At 36.9% G+C, this 17,652-nt stretch overlaps 1 protein-coding gene across 1 annotated transcript in view; it reads left to right on the top strand.

The window, feature by feature from the left end:
- Positions 1 to 17,652, top strand: part of SCOT (Succinyl-CoA:3-ketoacid CoA transferase) — a 180,886-nt gene that overhangs the window by 148,723 nt on the left and 14,511 nt on the right. The window contains exon 14 of the mRNA XM_090379500.1: positions 16,534 to 16,635. Within this exon, the coding sequence (XP_090235626.1) occupies positions 16,534 to 16,635 (102 nt within the window). The remainder of the gene's footprint in view (positions 1 to 16,533; positions 16,636 to 17,652) is intronic.

Raw genomic sequence — 17,652 nt, 5'->3', positions numbered from 1 at the left:
ACTCCCACTTGCCCAAACTGTAAAGGAAGCCATCCTGCATGTTCTAAAGCATGTGACCTTTGGAAAACAGGGAAAAAAATCCAGAAGTATAAAGTGGAGCATAAAGTCACATACCCTGAAGCAAGAAAGCAAATAATGCTAACCATGCCTAGCCAATCATATGCATCGGTCACCAAAAACAGCCACTCAGCTGCAACTCAAACAGATGTCTTCATAGAACCGAATATTACCTTTGCCACCTGGGCCAAAACTGTACTAACATGCAGTAAGAAAGCTACAGTCAACGAAACCAGCAACACGCTGGTTTCATTGATATAGCATCAGTATCCTAACTGATGCTATATCAACCTTACCAGAAACAACAAAATCAGCTACTGTTGAAAATCAGAAAAAAGTGAAACCACAAAATATCAACATGGAAATGGAGGTTCAATCAGAAGATGATGACACAGTACTAGAGTTATATGCTAATGATACCATGGATACAGGATGCCAACCTTTCCCAGAAATTAAAAATCAAAAGTAAATAGGCAGAAACCTCAGAAAAAACAGTCAGATCAATCTTCCTCAAATAAACCCAATTAATGAACATATTCCTACAATGGAACTGCAGAGAATTATGCAGTAATATAGATGACCTAAATGATTTACTTATACAAACTAACACAGTAGAAGTATGCTTACAGGAAACATTTTTATCACCAAAAGTTTCACTCAAATTCAAAAACTATACTATGTTTAGGAGAGACAGGGATTCTGGCACTCCTGCTCGTGGAGGGGTAGCTATTCTTGTCAAAAATACCATACCATCAAGACATCTCCAACTACAAACCTCCTTAGAAGTTGTAGCATTTCGGATGGCAGTGGGAATATCGTTAACCCCTGCATCCATTTATATCCCACCGAATTATCCTTGCTCTCAGACTGAACTTAATCTTATCACACAACTGCCACCTCCTGTATGTTTATTCGGTGATTTTAACGGACACCATCCATTGTGGGGATCTTCCACCGTGGATAGCAGAGGCCAATTAATTGAATAATTCCTGGATAACCATAATCTGATTGTATTAAACTCTGGCTCTCCAACTCGTGTTCAACTACCTGCAGGGATTATGTCCACCATAGATTTATCCATCTGTTCAGCATCTCTTTTTCCAAGCATGGAATGGTTAGTGCTGAATGATCCATTCCACAGTGACCATTTTCCTATTATAAATTCAATTCAAATGCGGGTCATGTCATATCCTGAAGGCCGTACTTCTTGAAATTTCAACAAAGCAGACTGGGAAAAATATTCCACTTGTGTCCTCCTACTCGACAACCAGTATGTACAGAAACAACATATTAATGGCGTAACTGATCAGATTACCAGCCAGATATTATTGGCAGCCAAAATTTCCATTCCAAAATCCAACTAGAGCAAGTGGGTCCACCAAAACCAGTGGTGGGATCAAGATTGTTCCATAGCAAAAGTAGAAAAAAACCATGCTTGGAACCAAATTCGAAAATTCCCCACTACCGCCAACCTTATAGTTTTAAAACAACTGAGAGCCAAAGCAAGACAAATTAGGAAAAAAGCAAAACGTGACTCCTGGATTAACTTTGCCTCAACTATTAACAGCCGACTGGGCTAGCCAGGTGGGTAAAGTGGCAGGCTGGCAACCCAAAGGTTGCGGGTTCGAATCTCGCCTCGGGCTTGGATCAGAGTAAAATATAAAAACCTTGGGAGATGCATTATGGCCACAGAAGCCGATGCACTAACAAAAAAAAAAAAAAATCAACTATTAACAAAAATACTGACACTGATTATCTGGAAAAAAATACAAGCTCTCAATGGAAAATTCTACCGTTACAGTCTCCAATAATACAGTGGAATGGGCAGGACCTATCCTTTCCTACTGACATCGCAAATGCTTTAGCAGAATCTTTCTATAATATTTCCGCTTTTTCCACTTATGTGACTGCTTTTCAGCAAATTAAAACTAATGAAGATTGTAAAAAATTGAATTTTTCAACTAATCTCTCACTTCCATATAACCAGCCCTTTACTCTAGCTGAGCTCAAGGAATCCTTGTGCAAATCTCCAAATAGCATCAGGACCTGATGGCATTCACTACAGAATCTTAAACATCTGTGTGAAGCTGATCTGTATACACTATTGCTATTTTATAACCAGATCTTCTCAGAAGACACATATCCTCTCTCATGGTGTCATTCCTATATTTTTGCAATACCAAAACTGGGAAAAGATACCTCTAGTTCAGAATTACAGACCAATATCATTGACAAGCTGTGTGGTCAGGATCTTCGAAAGGATGGTGCATGAGAGGCTCACCTTATGCACCATCCTTTCGAAGGATATTTTTACACAAAACTCACGGAGCGATATATCTTCTTCAGAAATCCCTGCACTACATATATCTTCTTCGGAAAACACTGCACTATATATATCTTCTTCAGAAATCCCTGCACTACATATATCTTCTTCGGAAAACACTGCACTATATATATCTTCTTCAGAAAACCCTGCACGATATATATCTTCTTCAGAAAACACTGCACTATATATATATATTCTAGACTCCCAAAACCTGCTTTCTGATCACCAATATGGCTTTCGGCAAAAACAGGTCCACCCTAGATTTACTTGTCAAAATTGAATCCAACATACTTAACGCCTTCATCAGGAGACAACATCTAGTGATGGTCAACCTGGATATTCAGAAAGCATTCGACACCACATGGCGTCATGGTATTATCAAAGATATGCATCAGTTAGGGTTGAGAGGCTATCTCCCTCAAATTATTCAGAACTTTTTAAAGTTACGTACTTTTCAAGTCAGATATCAAAACTTCCTATTAGCATTAGTAGAGGCACATGATGCAAGAAAGTAAGCTTATGCAGCATCGGTCAAAAAAAAAAAAAAAAAACTTAAGGCTGGGCTGTAAAAATGATGGATGTTCTACCAACCAACTACCCACTGGCTAAAGGCAAACTTCCGTACATCTATCCTACATCTGTCTTTCTTCAATTTGAATTTAAACATCTCACATTCAAGTAGAGGGTGTCCCACAGGGTTCCATACTGAGTCCAACCCTATTTGCATTAGGGTCAACAATATATTGGAAGATCTTCCAAAAACTATAGAAGAGTATATGTATGCAGATGATCTCACCATATCGTGCCAATCACAAAATATGAATACTATTGAAAGACAGTTACAAATTACTCTAAACAGAATAGAATCGTGGACTTTACGCAATGGATATCACTTGCTGAACAGAAATCCACTACCACTCATTTCTGCAAGCTCCGGTCACTTCATCCCGATCCTGAGTTAAAGATAAAAAATGTGTCGGTTCCTCTTGTTAACACTGTCCATTTTCTTGGCCTGATACTAGATAGAAAACTGAACTTTCAAGCATATTTGGCCTATCTTCGAACTATCTGATTGAAGAAATTGAATATCCTTCGGTGTGTGTCATCCACATCATGGGGTGCTGATCGGCATATGCTTATCCATATTTATAGAGCTCTCATCAGGTTCCGTTTTGGACTACGGTTCTCCAGTGTATGACTGTGCGAGGAAGAGTGCTTTAGAGCGATTAAATACCATCCAGCACAATGCCCTTCAAGTTTCTCTAGGGGCTTTCAGAACCTCCCCAGTCCAGAGCCTTTACATTGAAGCCCACGAACCTTCCTTACATCTTCAGAGGAAAACATTGCTTTTTATTTATTGTACAGACATCTCCCTAATTGGAGATGTCTGTACAATACCGAATGGAAGTCATTTTACAACAGTAAACCATATGAAAACAGACCTGCTGCACTTAGACTTAAAGAACTAACTCAAACGTGGAATATAGAAATCAGCAATATATATCAGGATATGACACTGCCTGATCCACCATGGACAAATATCTCTGCAATTTATGATGACTATTTCCAACAGTGGGGAAAGAACACCTTATCTCCCTTCAATATTGTACAGTTACATGAAACTCACTCTGCTTCTAATTCACAGGCCTGTAAGATCTATACAGACGGATCAAAAACTGAGACCCAAGTAGGCGCTGCGGAAATCTTCTCATCATTCATCACTTCTATCTCATTACCTGTAGAATGCAGTATCTTCACTGCTGAGCTTTTGCTATTAACTTGGCTCTAGATCACATTACTCAACTTCTAATTTCGTCTGCCTTAATATACACTGACTCGCTCAGTGCTGTCTCTGCTATAAATAGTAATACCAACTCCTCTCACCCTGTAATAAAACGAATCCATTCTAAATTACTTGTGTGTAATGAGTCAAACCAAACTGTGACATTCTGTTGGATCCCAGGGCATTCTGGGATAGCAGGAAATGAAAGAGCAGATCTTGCAGCTAAACAACCAGATACTACTCTTTTGCAGACTTTTCCAACTCCATATTATAAACTATTATCCATAAAGCATGTTACAATAGCTGGTCACTAATCTGGAGAGGTTATCCAGGAAACAAACTATACCAAATAAAATCAGAACCAAAGCTGTGGCTCTCCAGCTTCCAGAAAAGCAGATGAGAAGAAACAATTTTAGGAAGGCTCAGGATTGGGCATACTCATCTCACTTACCTGTATCTATTAACTAATGACCGCTCCCCAGTGTACATCATGTCAAGTACAACTGACCATTCGCTATTTGTTAGTGGATGTCCCCACTTTCAAAACATCTGCTTAGACACCTTTAAATCAATTGCTAATACACAGACCTCAATAAATTTATTGCAGATTCTGGGAGATGATCCTAATAAAAAAAAGAACTATTTACTTTCCTAAACTGGATAGGAATATATCATAAAATTTAGTTACTATTTCATATTCATCATTAGAATGACACAATATGGCCCCAGCAGCCTGTGTGTCATTAAACCCAACAACAACAACAATTCAGGAAATAAATTCTCACAAAAAAGTCTACTGCTTTGATGCTCACCTTCAGTGACACTAAGATTTCTAAACAAGATCACATATCTTCTCCATTGGAGATTTCCTTCTCTCTCTCTCTCTCTCTCTGTCACCACCAAATACGGAGGATGCGGAAAGGTCAGGGAATGACCACCGCATATCCCGGAGCAATATGGCCTTAGTTGCTAATGCTCCTAAAAACCAAATAACAAACAAACAAACTAACAAACTCTCTCTCTCTCTCTCTCTCTCTCTCTCTCTCTCTCTCTCTCTCTCTCTCTCTCTCTCTCATTAAACACATCACAAATATTACTTCCCCTGCATCAAAAAATTCTTGTGATGCCAAGGGTAGGGGATTTTATTCTTAGGACACTTCAGGGCTGCAAACTCAAGGAGGTTTACCTCCTTCCTCTGACTAGACATGCTGTCTTTACAAACAGCCTCAACTTCTTGAATATCCACCAAATTCCTTTAAATGCCAGTCCTATTGGATTCTCTAATGGCTCAAAGAAAATTTAGTTAACTTTAATCCTAGAACTCAGTACTGTCTTATTTCTTACAAAAAAGAGTCTTCTGCTTCTATACTCATCTTCAGTGATGCTAATATTGCTAGACAAGATCACATATCTCCATTGGGGATTTTCCTGACTTCTAATCTCACTCTCTTGGATTAAGCACATCACAAATATTGCCTCTGTGCATCAAAAAACTGAGCTTTCTTTTTTGCTCTTGGTGCTACTTTTCTTCTAAGTGACTACTCACCCTGTAGAAATCTCAGATTTGCTCTAATGTGAAATGTTCCCACATGTGAAGTGGTGTCTTCCCCAAAACCTTTCTAAGGTTTATAGACTCTACTGAAGTATCTAATCAACTCTCCATAATGTGCAGTGTAATATACTGCAGAACTTCATACTATTCAATTTGCTTTAGGCAAAATTCAAACCAGCCTCACAAAGTTCTCAGCAGACACTAATAGCAACAAAATTTTATTCACATCCAATCTTGTATCAGATTTAACAGAGGTTACAATCTATCAGAGACTAATATTGAAATCTATTTCTCTTTTATCCCAAATCACTCTGAAATCAAGCGAAATGACATGGTCAATCATATTACCAAAAATATGTAGAACTATTAAAGGATATCAGCCTAGCAGTATTATATTTTGTCTACAATCATTTAATCTTATCTAAATGTTTATCAACTTGACAAATGATATGGCACAGACAGAAAAGGAATAAATTATATATCAAGTCTATAATAAAATCGTGATGCTCTGGTTTATGCAAATTACAAAGGGAAGAAGTTGTTTTGAGTAATGAAATAATACATGGTTATTTTCAACACTTCTTTCTTTGCTGAGAGCTGATGTGCCTCCAGTATGCACTTGTTGAAATATCGCTTTCAGAGTGTGTGTGTGTGTGTGTGTGTGTGTGTGTGTGTGTGTGTGTGTGTGTGTGAAATAAGCTAGTAGCATGGCAAAACTGTAGAGCGAAAGTTAACATAAAAATTAAATCAACAGGGAGGGGAAAGTAAAGGTATAAAGACAGAAACCATAGCCAAAAGTTTATCTATTTATTTTCTTATTTTATGTATTCTAACTTTTTAAGCCATTATTTAAATATATATATATATGTATTTAATCATTTATGAAATAAATAATAATGAAAAGTAAGATGTGTGAATGGCCTAATGGCTCACATCGAAGGCTTTTATTTTTCTTAATAAACTCCAATTCTTTTGGCCTAATGGCTCACTATGAATTCTTTTATTGTACTATGGTGTACTTTATTACACTCTTATTCCATATTCTTATCTTGTATACTGATCTGAGAGAGAGAGATTTTCCATGTTTTATTAATGCATGCCATACTATTTTTGATGTTTTTAAACACTTAAAAGCCTTTTACACCTAGTCAGATTTTAGTAAATGATGGCAACATCTAAGGTGTCCTTCATATTCTGAAAAGAACAAATTATTGTTGCCAAATTTAAGTGATCTTAAATCAATGACTGATAATATACTTGGCCTTTACACCAGCTTTTATTTGATCTATTTTACATATGTATCTTTTATAGTCATTATATTGTAATAGAATGTGTTTTATAATTTAATTTTACCATGAACTTTGCACTTTATGGTCTTAGCTGCCTGGTGTACTGTAAAAAAATTAAGACAACTAACCAAATCTAGTTATACTGATGGAAGCAACAAAAGCTGTAAGCAAACCTTTAGCTGTTATAATGAGTGCATTCTTGGATTCATATGATATCCCTGTAGACTGGAGATGTGCAGATGCCTCATCTGTTCACAAAGGATGAAATGAGTAACTGGGGAGATCTCTCAGTTTGACTTTTATACCAGGAAAGGTTATGGAGTCCTTAATTAAAAGATACAAAACAAGATCATCTAGACAGGTAGAATTATAAGGGAATCACAGCATGGCTTTTTTTTTTTAAGGGCAGATTATTGCCTAACAAATCTAATTGGCTATTATGAGGCTCTAAGGAAATGATTGAATAGAAGGTAAACTTTGAAGTAATTTGTTTATATTTCAGTAAGTTGATACAGTCTTGCATGAATGCTTGTTGTATAAATTGGAGCAGTGTAGCTTTAAAGGCAAGTTACTACTATGAATGAAGAGGTTGTTAAGAGGTAAGAGACAGATTGGTTATGAATGGCCACTGCTTTTTATAGACTCATGAGTGCAATTTCATAGGGTTTGATTCTTAGCCCCTTACTTTCTAATATTCATAATAGAATTGATGTAGGTGTTTTAAGTTCAATGTCTAATTTTGCTGATGATACAAAGGTGTGCAGGGTAGTTAATGATAGTAATCAGAATATGCAACTTCAACAAGACAGATAAATTATTTGGTTGGGAAAGGGCCACTTGAGAATTTATTTGTTGTAGCTGGTGTAGTTTCTTATAACATTTTTATTTATTTTATACTTGTAACCTTTATTTTATACTTGTAACCTTTATTTTATACTTGTAATCTTTATTTTATACTCTCTATACTCTATTTATTCCCTCATTACTTTGCTATGAGGGAATTACTGCTATTTATTACTTATTACTTAATATTGTCTATTATGACAATTGTTGCTCATGTGTTAGGTAACAGCGTCTTCCAAGAATTAAGGACCACAATACTATGTGTAATCAGAAGATGAGGGGGAGGGGTTTCTTGCAAATGTTTACATGGACAGGATATGTACGTCTCATAAGAAATAGAGGCAGATGATAGAAATAAACAACAAAACATTAAGGAAGTCAAACCTTTTACAAATATGTGCATAATCAGCATTGATTTGCATTTAAATTATTCATCTCCTTCCTTATTTAATTTCTAAATGTAATTTTTTCATCTGTTTTCCATCACTAAAAGAATCTGTTAATTCAATTTAGAGTGAAATCAGTATTAATACTGCTTAATATTAAATCGATATTAATCTAAATCAGTATTTCATCTCTTTAAAATTGAATAATTCTTTCAATTCAGACAACATTGTAAATCACATTTCAATCTAAATCCATATTTTATTCTTTGTATTGTCTTTCCCACAACCCCTGAGAACTGTCACACTCCAAATTCTCTACCCCTGATTTCTGTGCAAAAATTTAGTATGGAAAAATAATCTGCTAGTATATTTAAAAATTTCGTTAGGCATATTTCTTATCATAAGTAGATTAATCCTTGTATACTCAGGGGAGTTCCCTGCCAACTGGAGATGTGCTAATGTATCCCCAATTTGCAAAGGGGATCACAGGGTGATACGAGTAATTACACACCTGTTAGTTTAACTTCAGTTAAGGAGAAAATAATGTAGTCACTGATTAAAGAAGCACTGCAGGATCATCAAGACAAGACTGCAGTAATACTTCAGGCACAGCATGGGTTTGTTAAGGGGGAAGTCTTGTCTGAACAATTTGATTGGACACTATGATGTGGTCACAAAGGAATCAGATGCAAAACATAATTTTGATATCATATACAGGTAACTCATATAACACAGTAGTTAGGTTTCTATAAAATCTTGTGTAGTGCAAAACCGTGTTATACAGGACTAAGAACCAGTACAAAAAGGAGGATTTACGTTCCAAGAGCTAACAAAACTGACAAAAATACACCATTCTAGATATCGTGTATCTTATGCTCTCTTTAAAAAATCATTAATCTGGGTTTGTTTGCTTTTGCTTGATAAATCTTTGTAATTTCATCGTATGGAAACTAAGCATTTTTGAAGCTCCCTTTTGAACTTTGGGCTCCTTTCAGTCGAAGAATCTGAATTAAAAAAATAAGATTCTAATTGCTTGGCTTTCTGTATACTTTTTAGTGTAAAATTTGAAAGTTCAGAATTTTTATCTCTGCTATCATCCTCTGAATTTATTTGATTTTCCTCTGATGCCATATCCACCAAATCTGCTTTGCCAGCCTCTTTTTCAACCAGTAATTTTTGAACGTCTTCAGTAATCATATCTTTTTTTTTTTACGAGCACTGGCAACTAAGGTTATGTTGCTCTGTGTGTTCAAATTGCATGTGTTCTGAGGTCAATTTTCTATTTTTCTGGACAAAAAAAACTGCTATCCTTGTCTGAGACTGACTGATTCAGCCACGTTGTGAAAAAGACCCATTAAAATTCCTCCCATCATCGACGGGATTCGAACTTAGGTCTTTTCCACCCAGTGTGGGGATGACGGCAATTCTACCAATTGTGCTACCCATGAGGGCCTCAGCAGTCTTATCATCAAAACCTTCCCCTCCTACCAACTTAGCAAGTTTTATAATCACATGGATTCCGTTTTCTGCCAGTTCGATCATATTTCTTGAATGAATTGACTCTGGCCAAACATTTTCCCAACACGAATTTAACGTTGGCAGTTTTACTTCGAGTGATAAAGCTATGGTTCCAATACAGTCCACAATTGAAAAATGTTTCCATGCCTCCATCACTTCAATTTTCCATCAATTCAGTTCGGAATAAATTTTTTCCAAAATCCTTTATGACGATTTTCTGATGTAATGAGTTTCAGAGGTAGATATAATGCCTTGATATAATTAAAAAAGTTGTACTAGGTGGTAGAAACATTACTTCAACGTTTGGATGAATTAAATATTTTGGATGGCCTGGCACTTTATCCAATAGTAATAAAACTTTGAAATCTAGATTTTTCCACAAGTTCAGTAGCACATGGGGATTTCCCAATAATTTTTTTTTTTGCATAACAATTAGCAAGCCAAAAGCAGAAATTCACAAAAAAGAAAGGAAATGTTCAAAAATTACATCCAACATAATAGCAGAGTTTTCCCCCACACAAAAGCTAAAAAATATCATGTTGAGCGAGGTTGCCACAATTCTTTAACTGTGTTAGAGCAAAACCATGTTATATAAGTACTGCGTTGTGCGAGGATTGCTGCAATTTATCAATCGTGTTAGAGCGAAACCGTGTTGTAGAAGTACTGTGTTATACAGGGGCTGCCTGTACCTGGATTTTAGGAAAGCTTTTGATACTGTTGCACATGGAAGACTACTGTACAAATTGAAGCAGTATGGCATTAAGAGCAAGTTGCTGCTATGGATAAAAGGTTGGTTGAGTGGGGGAAGTCAGAGAGTCGTAATCAAGGGATGCTGCTGTTTGTGGACTAATATTATTAGTGGAGTTCCACAGAGTTTGGTGTTGGGCCCACTGTTGTTTTCTGTATTTATCAGTGATGTTGATGAAGGTATATCGGGCTTAATGTCCAAGTTTGCAGATGATACAAAGGTTGGCACGGTTGTTAATGATCGTATGCTACTGCAACAGGATCTAGAAAAGTTCAGCAGATGGGCTGAGGGCTGAAAGGTGGCAACTGAAGTCTAACATTGACACATGCAAAGTAGTGTATATGGGTAGCAGTAACTCCAGATTAATGTACCAATTGTGCAGTGCTGCACTCAGGGTGGTGAAAATGAAAAAGACATGGGGGTAATTGTGCAGTTGGATATGAAGTTTTCTGAGTAGTGCAGACAGGCTGCAAAAGTAGCTCTGGGGTCTTGTCAATGTTATACGGAAATTTTACTAGCAGGTATAAGGAGGTGATTATCCCTTTGTATAAAAAAATGGCCAGGCCACACATTCAGTACTGCATGCAGGTCGGGAGGCTTCATTTTAGGAAATGATGTTGAGCTACTAGAACGAGTACAGAGAAGGGCAACGAGATTAGTGAGTGGAACCAAGAGTGTTCCACTCACTAATCTTTTTGGTAATAGTTTGCTGTTACCAAAATAGGTTTTAAGTGCTGCAAATTGCAGCATCTGTAGTCTAGGTAGCCTTATACACCTCAATTAGAAACATCTGTGAGGTTTCTAATTGAGGTATATAAGGCCTTGAATGGTTTGAGTAAGCTCAATGCTGATGGGATTCTTTCTCTTGCTCAGATTCCACACCTGAGGGAGCATTAATTCAAATTGAGGAAAGACAGTTGTAGAATAGATGTGCGAAAATTTTTCTAGCCATCAAGTGGTTGATTACTGGAACAACTTCCATCTGTCGTTGTGGAAATTGACAGCTTAAATAAATTCAAGGCAGAACTAGACAAACATTTTCAAGTAAATGGGTGGGCGAAATGGGAATGTTTTTTGTTTTGTTTTTTTTTTTCTGTTCATGCTGTATAAGCTTGCTTTCTTGCATCATATGCCTATGCTAATGTTAATTTTTTCATACTATTGAATTATAGTAACTAAAAATTAAATCCTTCCTATTTAACATATAGGAATGGTTATAGCAACCATATTACCCGGGGCGCCTCCGTAGCCAGGTGGGAAGGAGCAGCAGTGCGTAGTACACGCTTCTTGATTAGACCGGGGTTCGAGTCCGTCACCACCAAATACGGAGGATGCGGAAAGGTCAGGAAATGACCACCGCATATCCTGGAGCAATATGGCCTTAGTTGCTAATGCTCCTAAAAACCAAATAACAAACATACCATATTACCCTGCACATTATCTCTTCTCTAGTACCTTAACTTTAAAAAATGTATTAGTCCCTATGATTTTATGATAGTTCCATAATTGTCAAATCTGGTTGCTTACATTTATTCTCTTTTCCAGGGTCTTCAATCAGAAGAACCTTCCTCCATTTAAAAGTTTCTTTTAATAAATTTTTCTTCAAGGCATTCCTGGCTGTTTTTTCAATTATATTCATGGTTCTATGGTATTGTGGGGGCAAATATTTTCTGCTAGCTTCAGGTCATCAACTGCCTTGAACACCACAATAACTGGAAAGCATCTGAAGAATTTGACTTTGAATTTTTCTTCATCTTATTAACTGACATCACTAGGTGGATGGCTAATGCAGGTTATTGGAACATAGCATTTAACACATTTTTTTTTAGGATTTAGCAACTGCCTTTCCTCTAGTATTGAAAACCACAGCCCTCCCCCTTACTACAACTTTTTCTTCTTGACTCAAAACATCATGCCACTGAAATCACCTTGCTTACTCAAAGCTCCTGAAAACTATCACATCCCAAATCATCTACCTCCATTTTACCTCTGATTTCTGTGCAGAAATTTACCTTATATTTCACCTTTGAATTTATTAACTTTGCCATGTCGTTATGTGAGTAATTTGTTATTGTTTTCTGTTTTTCTGTATTTTCTGTATCCATTATTGTTTTCTGTGTTTATAAATAATATTGATGGTATATCAAACTTAATGTCCAAGTTTGCAGACGATACAAAGGTTGGCACGGTTGTTAAGGACACTACTGATGCTATGCTGCTGCAACAGGATCTAGAAAGGTTGAGCAGATGGGCTGAGAGGTGGCAAATGAAGTTTAACATTGACAAATGTAAAGTACTACATATGGGAAACAGCAACCACAGAGCAACGTACCAACTCTGTGATACTACACTGACAGTGGTAGAGAATGAAAAGGACCTGGGGGTAATTGTGCAGGCAGATATGAAGTTCTCCAAGCAGTGCAGACGGGCTGCAAGAGTAGCTCATGGTGTCTTATCAATGATATACAGGAATTTTTCTAGCAGGGATAAGGTGGTGATTCCCTTGTATAAGGCAATGCTCAGGCCACACCTTGAGTACTGTATACAGGTCTGGAGCCTCGAGAAGGATATAGAGTACAGAGAAGGGCAACAAGATTAGTGAATGGAACAAAGGGTTGCTCTTACGAAGAAAGGCTTAAGTTTTGCAAATTACAGTGTCTGGAGACTAGGCACCGGCGAGGTGACCTGATAGAGGTGTATAAAGCCTTGAATGGTTTGAGCATGCTCAGTGCTGATGGGATTCTGCCTCTTGCTCAGAATAATCACCTGAGAGGGCATAAATTCAAATTGAGGAAAGACAGATGTAGGATAGATGTGCGGAAATTTGCCTTTAGCCAGCGGGTAGTTGCTTGGTGGAACAGACTTCCATACCTTGTTGTGGAAGTTGATAGCCTAAATAAATTTAAGGCTCAGCTGGACAGGTATTTCGAACGAACGGAGGGGTGAAGTGGAAGTTTTTTTTTTTTTTTTTTTTGCTGATGCTGCATAAGCTTGCTTTCTTTCATCGTATACCTCTGCTAATGCTAATTTATCCTAATCAAAACAGTTTCTGTTACCATTCCTATTTTTCAAAACTGTAACGTATGAATGTTTAAATTCCTTTGTTTTTGGCTGCTAGTGCTTGCTGACTATTCTGTTGTAGCCTTTACTATCAGCTGCTGTTTGATTTCTCCTGCCGAAAGCCTTATGTTCACTTAAGGAAGTGCTGTTGATGCTATATTTTTATTCATACTCAAAGGGAGTGCCTCCGATGTCCACCATCTTCCCAGTACTCCTCACAATTTCTTTGTAACCTCTTTCCCTTAATCTCATTCACTCCACTTTTAATTTATAATCCTGCCTCTGTATCTTTGCTTGCTTTCCAAGCAGTCTAGAAATGTCCAGCTCACTTTTTCCTAATCCTTTGTTATACCTCTGAAATTCAAACAGACCAGTTCACCTTTTGTTAGGGGTTTATGTTCTCATACGATTCCAATACATCCCATTCTCACATGTGCGTGCGTGCACAAAGTTATAATAATTAATCAAGAGGGAAAAAAAATTGAAGATTATTATAGTTTATTATTATTGTTTATTATTATGTAGTTTATTATTATTATTATAACCATATGGTGCCTGAGGCTTGCTGGAGGATCTTATAAAGCAGCTTCCATCTCCTTTCATTCTGCTAGGAGATTTTAATGGGCACCATCCTATGGGGATCTCTCAAGATAGACAAACAAGGAAAACTCACTGAAACAGTTCTTGATAACCAGAATCTCACATTATTAAGTACTGGTGCTAACACTCATATTCATTTTCCCACTGGAGTATCTACTGCCATAGACCTATCAATATGTTTTCCAAAACTGTTCCCAATTATTCAGTGGTTAGTTTTAAGTAATCCACTGAATAGTGATCATTATCCGATCAATTGCAAACAAATAGAACCTCTCATTTAGCCAGCCACATGAAATGGAAATTTACCAAGGCAGATTGGAACAAGTTCACCAGTGCAATTTACTTTGATGATCAAGTAATCAAAAGCCAGATGATGTTACTGACCACATTACTACACAGATAATAACAGCTGCAACCTGCGCTATACCCAAGATCACAGTTGGTCCTCACAGACATGCCAATATCTGGTGGAGTGATTCATGCTGTGATGCCAAAAAAAGAACAGAATAAAGTTCGGAATCTATTTTGGAAGTACCCAAAACTAATAACCTGATTCATTTTAAGAAACTTAAAGCTAATGCACATTACATGCAGAAAAAGGCAAAAAAAGACTCTTGGATCAGGTCTGCTTCCACCATTACTAAATATACAGAGTAGAAAAATCTGGAACAAAATCAGAAAACTGAATGGTAAATCCCTCCTGAAATCAACACCCATTATAAATTGGAAGGGTAAAGACTTCTCCTCTCCAGTGGAAATCGCAAATGCCCTTTCAGAATACTTTTCTGTGAAATTTCTGCCACTTCACCAAATGAGTCAGCCTTTAAACAGGTAAAAAAGCCAATGCAGAAAAATGTAAGTTGAACTTCAGCACAGCAGCATCTCTTCCATATAATCAACTGTTTACATTTTTTGAACTAGAGAGCTCCCTAAACCATACAGCTAATAGTGCACCAAGGCCTGATGGGATAAACTATTTGATGCTTAAACACCTAAACAAAAGAGCTCTGAATTCATTACTGATCTACTTTAACCATATATTCTCAGAAGGCTACTACCCCTCTTTCTTGGCACCACCCAATAGTTTTAGCCTTTCCTAAACCTGGAAAGGATCAATCGGATCCACGAAACTAATGGCCAATATCTCTTAGCAGACCTTAGAAAAAAATTATCCATGCTCGTTTAGTATGGCACCTAGAATCTCATTCAATAATGAACAAGAATCAGTATGGCTTTAGAAAAAATCAGTCAACTCTAGACCTTATGATCAAAGCAGAATCCAACGTATGGAATGCTTTTATCTGCAAAGAACATCTTGTCATGGTCTGCCTGAATATCGAAAAGCCTTTGATACCACCTGATGCTATGGCATTCTTCAAAATCTGTATGCCACAGGACTCTGGGGGTCAGCTACTACTAATCATACAGAGCTTTCTCCAAAACAGAGCCTTTCAAGTGCATTACTGCAATTCTCTATCCCTTACATTTGTCCAAGAAGAATGGGTCCCACAGGGATCAGTTCTTAGTGCTATGCTGTTTGCAGTTAAGCTAAACAATGCAACAAAGAATATTCCAGTTAATGTTGACATCTATCTGTATGCAAATGACCTTACAATATCCTGCTACTCACAAAGTATACGCTCCATCGAGTGGCAATTGCAGCTCTCAATCAATAAAATAGAATTGTGGGAATCCCACAATGGCTATCGCCTCAGGGTTAAAGGTGTTTCGTGTTTCATTCAGGTTCATTCATTCAAGGTTCTTCTTACACTAACCTTGGAATCCAGTGAACTGCATCTCTTACTATCTAATGCAGTTTATAAATCTTCTGCACTGTTTTTGGATTTCTTGTAGTGGAGCTGTCTTAAATATGACAAATTTTTCTTTCTTTTTTTTTCCAGAAAAAAATTTTATGACCACTGCACAACAGTAGTCTTTGACTAACAATTTTTACCATATACAGCAACATTATTATAAATTTCTCGAAGTCCTTTCTCTTCAGAAATTTAAAATTGGATCATTTCATGCTTATCCAATTTGAATGAACCATCTGTTTGAAATGCCAAAGAATAACTTATATTCAGCCATAACAAAGAGTAGATAAAATATTCTTGTTACAAACTGCCTTATTGACATGTTGGTTTAAGCATAGCCATGTCCATTCCCCCCCCCACATCTGTTGATAATCATTATTTGTCAAACACATTTTAATCATACGGTTCTTGAATTGTTAGTTTCCATGTATTGCACATACCAGTCTCAAAATAGGGTATTTGTAAGCAATAATGCCTAAATTCTGTCACCTAAAATCCCTTTGGACAAAGTTGTTGGATAACTTTTATGAAATATACTATCTTATTTTTCATTGAAGGGAGTTTTTGAAGTTGACAAAGACAAAGGATTATGCCTAGTGGAAATTGCTGATGGAGTAGAATTACAAGATGTTGCAGACAGTACAGCATGTAATTTTGAGGTAGGTAACGTTTTATTTGCAAAAACTTACATATAGAACATAATGGTTTCAGAAAATGTCTATCAGATTACAGTCTTAATAGCTCATGTGTCATAAATCTTTACAATTAACACTAGGAACTATGTTGTTTTTGTTTCACCACCTTTTATTTTTTTTGGTTGTAAATTCCATCAGTAATAGATTTCATTGAGAACGAGAGTGAAAGTGTGAAGCTGAATGCCTTCAATTAAGAAAAAAAAAAGAAGAAACCGAGAGCCTTGCAAATCTAATATTCTCTTACAAATTAAATTGTAATGTACAGGGTCAGTAAAAACGTCAAACTCTGACAGTTTGTCAAATATATTGTATACATTTCTGTGACAAAAATGCTATCAAATGAAAGCATGAATATCAAAGTTGTTGCAACAGAGATGACACAGCCACTGCAGATGTCTGCATTCAAGAAGGCATTACTTGTGCAGAAATCATTTTGTATTCTCTGTTATCATGAAACAAAATCAAGTGTTTCAGTGCAGCAATCGTTCTGAATTAAATTTCACAGAAATTTACCAGCTCGAGACTCTATCATCAAGTGGTATAGGCAGTTCATGAAGTGTGGATGCGTCCTGCAAGGGCAAAAGCACAGGTTGTCTCAGCACAGACGATGCAATTGCAGAATGTGTGCGGCAGGCATATCTCAGGAGTCCCCACAAATTGACTAACAAGGCCAATAGGGAGATATAGAGCTTGAGATTCCACAGAAAAGTGTTTGGTGTATTCTCAGAATGCGACTCTCCTGCTTCCTTACAGAATTCATTTCTTATGAGCAAGCCCAAAAACCACATAACTAGGTACGAATTTTGTTGTTACAACCAAGAACTGTGTGATACCATTGAAAACTTCATGAACAGATTATTGTTTACCGTTGGAGCCATATTCCATCTCACTTGTAAAGTGAATCAACACAACATTCATATCTGGGGAAGTGAGAATCCACATGCAACTTTGGAACATGAATGGGACAACAGTCCAAAAGAA

The sequence above is a fragment of the Mastigoproctus giganteus genome, chromosome 8, assembly GCF_048544385.1.
Source record: "Mastigoproctus giganteus isolate SK-2022 chromosome 8, ASM4854438v1, whole genome shotgun sequence".
NCBI lineage: Eukaryota > Metazoa > Arthropoda > Arachnida > Uropygi > Thelyphonidae > Mastigoproctus > Mastigoproctus giganteus.
This window is presented reverse-complemented; position numbering and strand designations above follow the sequence as displayed.